Below are 7,500 nucleotides of genomic sequence, written 5' to 3' on the forward strand. Positions count from 1 at the left end.
GACTGACTGACTTACTGATTGATTGATTGATTGATTGATTAAATTATTGATTGATTGACTGACTGACTTACTGATTGATTGATAGATTAAATTATTGATTGATTGACTGACTGACTTACTGATTGATTGATTGATTGATTGATTGATAGATTAAATTATTTATTGATTGATTAATTGACTGACTGATTGATTGATTGATTAAATTTTTTGATTGATTGATTAAATGACCGGTTAACTGACTGACTTACTGACTGATTGATCGATTGATTGGTTGATTGATTGATTAAATTATTGATTGATTGATTGATTTATTGGTGGTTTCAGTGCTGTCAGGTTATACAGGGCTGCGTGTGAACCTGACTCAGTTTGGGGCGGTGCCCTACACACCTGGCCGACACCCATCACGCTTCTATGCCCTGAAGGAAATAAAGCTGACTGGCTCTTGCTTCTGCCATGGCCACGCTGACCGCTGCCTTCCTGACCCCACCTCCAAAGACCTGCCCAACACAGAGGTACTTTAACACACACACAAGCCTGTCTGTCATCTGATGTTCCAGTACTAAACTAATCTTGTGCGTGTGTGTGTGTGTGTGTGTGTGTGTGTGTGTGTGTGTGTGTGTAGGTATATAGTACATGTGACTGTCAGCACAATACTGCAGGTGTGAACTGTGAGCGCTGTGCTGACCTTTACAACGACCAGCCATGGCAACCAGCAGAGAGAGACAACACACACACTTGCAAACGTACGACACTACTGAACTACTAGACAACTGACACACACACACATATTTATATAGTATATATATATATATATATATATATAATATATGTATGTGTGTGTGTGTTCCAGGTTGTGAGTGTAATAACCATGCCCATCGTTGCCACTTTGACCCCGAGCTGTATGAGGTCAGCGGCCGGAGGAGTGGAGGAGTGTGTGAGGAGTGTACACACCACACAACAGGAACACACTGTGAGCGCTGCACTGACAACTACTACAGGAACCCCCGGAGCAACATGCAGAGACCTGATGCATGCTTACGTATGTCACACACACACACACACACACACACACACACACACACACACTAGTCCCTTCCCAATGCTGATGATTTGTGTGTGTATAGGGTGTGAATGTGACAGTGCGGGGTCAGAGGTGAGGCGTCAGTGTGATGAGGTCACAGGGGCGTGTCACTGTAAGGAGAATGTAGAAGGAGCGCGCTGTGACCGCTGTAAACCTGGATACTTTGACCTCAGCAGTCTGAACCCACGTGGCTGCTCCAGTGAGTGACCTCTGACCTTTACACTTCACTAAGACAATAATCTCTATAAGTAATAATAATAATATTCATTGTATAGGTCAAATAAACACCCCTGTGTGTGTGTGTGTGTGTGTGTGTAGAGTGCTCCTGCAGTGCACTTGGTTCCCTTCACAGTGTGTGTGACGCAGTGACCGGTCAGTGTGTGTGCAAGCCCAATATGGTGGGCAGCTCATGTGACCGGTGTGCTAAAGGATTCTGGAACTTGTCATCAGGATGTCAGCCATGTGACTGTGACCTCACCAACAGCATGGGCAGCACCTGTGACCAGGTATGACCTTTCAGCTATGGCTAATGTTTGAGGGAATAGTGAGCATGAACTTTGTGTAGATTCTCAGCGTTTGACCGAAGCACTTGTCCAGAGCCACTTACTTTGATCTGGTTTAAACAGCTGGGCAGTTGAGGGTTAAGGGCTTGGTCAGTGACCCAGCAGTGGCCAACTTGTACAGGTACTCCTGACCGCCTGATCAGTAGCCTGAATACCTTCATAAGAAGGTGTGTGTGTGTGTGTGTGTGTGTGTGTGTGTGTAGGTAACAGGTCAGTGTGTGTGTCGTCCTGGTTTTGGGGGTCGCACCTGCAGCAGCTGTCCAGAAAACACATATGGAGACAAACTAACTGGCTGCAGACGTAAGACTCCTGTCTCACTCTCTCTGTCTCAGGCTTTCTGTCTCACTCTCTCTGTCTCTCTCTCTGTCTCAGGCTCTGTCTCACTCTCTCTGTCTCAGGCTCTGTCTCAGGCTTTCTGTCTCACTCTCTCTGTCTCAGGCTTTCTGTCTCACTCTCTCTGTCTCACTCTCTCTGTCTCACTCTCTCTGTCTCAGGCTTTCTGTCTCACTCTCTCTGGCTCAGGCTCTGTCTCACTCTCTCTGTCTCAGGCTCTCTGTCTCACTCTCTCTGTCTCAGGCTCTCTGTCTCAGGCTCTGTCTCACTCTCTCTGTCTCACTCTCTCTGTCTCAGGCTCTGTCTATCTCTCTCTGTCTCACTCTCTCTGTCTCAGGCTCTCTGTCTCAGGCTCTCTGTCTCAGGCTCTCTGTCTATCTCTGTCTCAGGCTCTGTCTCACTCTCTCTGTCTCTGTCTCAGGTTCTGTCTCACTCTCTCTGTCTCAGGCTCTCTGTCTCAGGCTCTGTCTCACTCTTTCTGTCTCAGGCTCTCTGTCTCAGGCTCTGTCTCACTCTCTCTGTCTATCTCGCTCTGTCTCACTCTCTCTGTCTCAGGCTCTGTCTCACTCTCTCTGTCTCTGTCTCAGGCTCTCTGTCTCACTCTGTCTCAGGCTCTGTCTCACTCTCTCTGTCTCAGGCTCTGTCTCACTCTCTCTGTCTATCTCTCTCTGTCTCAGGCTCTCTGTCTCACTCTGTCTCAGGCTCTGTCTCACTCTCTCTGTCTCGGGCTCTCTGTCTCATGCTCTCTGTCTCAGGCTCTGTCTCACGCTCTCTGTCTCAGGCTCTGTCTCACTCTCTCTGTCTCAGGCTCTGTCTCACTCTCTCTGTCTCACTCTCTCTGTCCCAGGCTCTGTCTCACTCTCTCTGTCTCAGGCTCTGTCTCACTCTCTCTGTCTTAGGCTCTGTCTCACTCTCTCTGTCTCACTCTCTCTGTCTCAGGCTCTGTCTCACTCTGTCTCAGGCTCTCTGTCTCACTCTCTCTGTCCCAGGCTCTGTCTCACTCTCTCTGTCTCAGGCTCTGTCTCACTCTCTCTGTCTCAGGCTCTCTGTCTCACTCTCTCTGTCTCACTCTCTCTGTCTCAGGCTCTGTCTCACTCTCTCTGTCTCAGGCTCTCTGTCTCACTCTCTCTGTCTCACTCTGTCTCAGGCTCTCTGTCTCACTCTCTCTGTCTCAGGCTCTCTGTCTCACTCTCTCTGTCTCAGGCTCTCTGTCTCACTCTCTCTGTCTCAGGCTCTCTGTCTCACTCTCTCTGTCTCAGGCTCTGTCTCACTCTCTCTGTCTCAGGCTCTGTCTCACTCTCTCTGTCTCAGGCTCTCTGTCTCACTCTCTCTGTCTCACTCTGTCTCAGGCTCTCTGTCTCACTCTCTCTGTCTCACTCTCTCTGTCTCAGGCTCTGTCTCACTCTCTCTGTCTCAGGCTCTGTCTCACTCTCTCTGTCTCACTCTCTCTGTCTCAGGCTCTCTGTCTCACTCTCTCTGTCTCAGGCTCTGTCTCACTCTCTCTGTCTCACTCTCTCTGTCTCACTCTCTCTGTCTCAGGCTCTGTCTCACTCTCTCTGTCTCACTCTCTCTGTCTCAGGCTCTGTCTCACTCTGTCTCAGGCTCTCTGTCTCACTCTCTCTGTCCCAGGCTCTGTCTCACTCTCTCTGTCTCAGGCTCTGTCTCACTCTCTCTGTCTCACTCTGTCTCAGGCTCTCTGTCTCACTCTCTCTGTCTCAGGCTCTGTCTCACTCTCTCTGTCTCAGGTTCTGTCTCACTCTCTCTGTCTCAGGCTCTCTGTCTCACTCTCTCTGTCTCAGGCTCTCACTCTCTCTGTCTCAGGCTCTGTCTCACTCTCTCTGTCTGTCTCAGGCTCTCTGTCTCACTCTCTCTGTCTCAGGCTCTCACTCTCTCTGTCTCAGGCTCTGTCTCACTCTCTCTGTCTGTCTCAGGCTCTCTGTCTCACTCTCTCTGTCTCAGGCTCTGTCTCACTCTCTCTGTCTCACTCTCTCTGTCTCAGGCTCTGTCTCACTCTCTCTGTCTCACTCTCTCTGTCTCACTCTCTCTGTCTCACGCTCTCTGTCTCAGGCTCTGTCTCACTCTCTCTGTCTCAGGCTCTGTCTCACTCTCTCTGTCTCACTCTCTCTGTCTCAGGCTCTGTCTCACTCGCTCTGTCTCACTCGCTCTGTCTCAGGCTCTCTGTCTCACTCTCTCTGTCTCAGGCTCTGTCTCACTCTCTCTGTCTCACTCTCTCTGTCTCACTCTCTCTGTCTCAGGCTCTGTCTCACTCTCTCTGTCTCACTCTGTCTCAGGCGCTCTGTCTCACTCTCTCTGTGTCACTCTCTCTGTCTCAGGCTCTCTGTGTCACTCTCTCTGTCTCAGGCTCTCTGTCTCACTCTCTCTGTCTCAGGCTCTGTCTCACTCTCTCTGTCTATCTCTCTCTCTCTGTTTTACTCTTTCTAAAAATATAAAAAGTAATAAAACAACAACAATAATAATAATAATAATAATAATAATAATAATAATAATGATAATGATGATGATGATGATGATGATGCCTCTCTGCCCCTCCCAGCATGTGTATGTGACCGTGTGGGTAGCGTATCGGGGGGCTGTGACCGTCGTACAGGTGTGTGTGTGTGCAAGCCAGGTGTGGTAGGGGACAGGTGTGACATGTGTGGGCGTGGTCACTGTGCTCAGTTCCCCAACTGCCCTGTCTGTCCATCCTGCTTCTTCTCGATCGATGCAGAGCTGCAGAACATCACACACACTCTGCACCGCCTCACACACACACTGCCCCCCCAAATCCCCACACACACACTTCAGCGCATCACAGACGCGCGGCTAACACTTCAGCGGATCTCCAATACCCTGCATCAGCTCCCTATCAACAAAGACCTAGACAACTATACACTCCGTTTACACACACTGCGGTGAGTCACCTACACACACACACACACACACACACACACACACAGTACTGTCCTCACACAGCAATACCTGTCTCTCTCTCTCAGCTCTGACTTGGAGAAGGTGAAGGAGGATCTGAGGAATGCAGGTATAGTTTATACTCCAGATCTGGAGGTGGAGCTGCGCAGACTTCAGGACCAGCTCTCTGAACTTCACCTGGTTTACAACGCCAAGGAACAAGCAGCAAAACACTTCAATGGCTCGAACTATGCTGGTACACACACACACACACACACACAAAAAAAACATTGAGAGAAATACACTGGAACTCTCTGCCCGTCTAAATATATATATATATAATATATACAGGGTGGGGCATAAAGATCTCCCACATTTGGAGTGGGCACCATATGGGCTGTAGTGGCAGTAGAGAGGCGGGACAGGTTTCATTTGGTAGGCTAGGCTCTACCATTTTCATATTGAAATGTTGGAGAACTTTCTGCGCCCTAAACTGGACGACTTGGATACAGAACATGTCTGGTTTCAACAGGACGGGGCCACAGCTCACGCAGCACAACGTTCGCTTGCAGCATTGAGGGAAATGTTTCCTGAGCATTTAAGGGGAGACGTGGGGTGGCCGGCAAGGTCACCAGATTTAAGGCCTTGTGACTTTTTCCTTTGGGGATACCTAAAGGAAAAGGTTTTCCGACATCGTCCTCGAAATCTTGAGGATTTGAAGGAAAGGATCCGAGAGGAAATCGACGCAATACCACCTGAGATGACACGGAGTCATGGAGAACTTTGGGGAATGACTCCATCAATGTATTGCCAACAACGGCCGCCATTTGTCTGATATAATTTTTAAAACCCATTAAAACAAAACTGTTTTTTGTGTACTTTTCAAAAATATAATCACTTTTTTTCTAGATAGTTGTGTTCTTTTTTTTATATTCATTCAAAATGTGGGAGATCTTTATGCCCCACCCTGTGTATGTATATATATATATATAATATATGGTGTGTGTGTGTGTGTGTGTGTGTGTGTGTGTGTGTAGGAGTCCTGGATGCTGTTAAAAATGCCTACAACAGATCCACAGATGCTGTGAAGCGTGCAGACAGAACAGCAGACACTGTGGAAAGGTCAGCGTCGGTCAGAGACGATGCCATTAAAGGCCTACAGAATGTCCAGCCAATAAACATGCAGAACCTGCAGCTGCTCAGTGAGGATCTGGCAACCCGTCCAGACCTCACACCTACAGCCAAACAAGTGAGAATTCCAACAAACACGTGATTAACCTTCACATGTCAGTCCACTCGAGTGTGACTCCATCTCAGCTGAATATCATACACTTACACGCTTAATTAACGAGGCTAACGATTAGAAATAAGTGACGTACGATTGTAACAGCAGTGTGTGTGTGTTTGTGGTGTTAGGTGTGTGGCAGTAAGCGTGTGTCACAGTGCACACCGCAGCAGTGTGAGGATGAGCTGTGTCCAGAAGACGGAACGTCCAGCTGTGATCCGGGACAGAAGTGTGTGGGGGCGTTACCATGGAGCCAGAGGGCGGAGCAAGACACTGTGAAGGTGAAAGACAAACTGCAACAACTCAGCGACAAGATCACTCAGGCGTACAAGCAGGTAACACACACACACACACACACACACACAGTTCTTAATGGCTGATGGCTGAAGTGAAACTCCTCCCTCTGATCTGCAGATTCAGACATCCCAGGACTCAACCAATCAGATCAGATCGTCTGCAGATGATCTGGCCAATCAGATGAAGCACAGTCGTGATGACGTTGATAAGGGACTGAAGGACGTTAAAGACTTCGTTAGGAGGCTGAAGGACTTCCTTTCAGGTGACACACCATCACCTCACACACCTCACACATTTAAATGGATTAAACATTTTTACCTGTCTAATGAGGGTGAAGGAGCTGAGACCATCGTCTGGCATTTGTTAGTCATTGTGTGTGTATGTGTGTGTGTGTGTGTGTGTATGTGTATGTAGATCCAACATCTGACCCTGCAGAGGTGCAGCGTGTGTGTGAGGGTGTGTTGGGTGTGAAGCTGCCGGAGACAGTTGATGCCCTTAAGAAGAAGCTGAAGGAGATTGAGGGTGTGGCTGCCTTGCTGCCCAACACCAGCATGGTCCTGAAGAACGCAAGCTCACAGCTGCAGGAGGCGCAGCAATTACTGCAGGATGCCAAGAACGCCAGGTACACAACATGCTAATGCGCTAACATACACACACACACACACTAACACAAGTTATCACACAACAGCCTGAAAACGACCCATCCAAACTACACCATCACACAGTAACATGTTTCGTTTGTTAATGTGTGTGTGTGTGTATGTGTGTGTCTGTGTGTCTGTCTGTCTGTGTGTGTGTCTGTGTGTGTGTGTTGTAGGGACACGGCTCTGGAGCTGCAGAACAGCACTGATGGGGTTCTGGTATCCCTGAATTATGGTGAGAGCGCCCTTGCTGACATGGAGGAAAAACTGCAGCACAGCCGTGACAACATTGACCAAGTCAGAAACATCGTCCAGAACGTACGTTAGCCTTCAGCATCTGGAACCTGACCCTTCTGGAACCTGACCCTTCTGGAACCTGACCCTGCTGGAACC

The 7,500-nt window shown here is 48.7% G+C and overlaps 1 protein-coding gene across 50 annotated transcripts in view; it reads left to right on the plus strand.

Moving 5' to 3' along the window:
* lamb3 (laminin subunit beta 3) overlaps positions 1 to 7,500 on the plus strand; it is a 17,857-nt gene that overhangs the window by 3,186 nt on the left and 7,171 nt on the right. For all 50 annotated transcript variants that reach the window (XM_058373274.1, XM_058373273.1, XM_058373272.1 and 47 more), the window contains exons 7-19: positions 325 to 512; positions 623 to 743; positions 851 to 1,039; positions 1,125 to 1,280; positions 1,400 to 1,587; positions 1,848 to 1,944; positions 4,532 to 4,889; positions 4,974 to 5,140; positions 5,922 to 6,133; positions 6,301 to 6,504; positions 6,584 to 6,728; positions 6,881 to 7,088; positions 7,284 to 7,425. In XM_058373274.1, the coding sequence (XP_058229257.1) occupies positions 325 to 512; positions 623 to 743; positions 851 to 1,039; positions 1,125 to 1,280; positions 1,400 to 1,587; positions 1,848 to 1,944; positions 4,532 to 4,889; positions 4,974 to 5,140; positions 5,922 to 6,133; positions 6,301 to 6,504; positions 6,584 to 6,728; positions 6,881 to 7,088; positions 7,284 to 7,425 (2,375 nt within the window). The remainder of the gene's footprint in view (positions 1 to 324; positions 513 to 622; positions 744 to 850; positions 1,040 to 1,124; positions 1,281 to 1,399; positions 1,588 to 1,847; positions 1,945 to 4,531; positions 4,890 to 4,973; positions 5,141 to 5,921; positions 6,134 to 6,300; positions 6,505 to 6,583; positions 6,729 to 6,880; positions 7,089 to 7,283; positions 7,426 to 7,500) is intronic.

This window comes from Hemibagrus wyckioides, linkage group LG21 (genome assembly GCF_019097595.1).
Source record: "Hemibagrus wyckioides isolate EC202008001 linkage group LG21, SWU_Hwy_1.0, whole genome shotgun sequence".
NCBI classification, from domain to species: Eukaryota; Metazoa; Chordata; class Actinopteri; order Siluriformes; family Bagridae; genus Hemibagrus; species Hemibagrus wyckioides.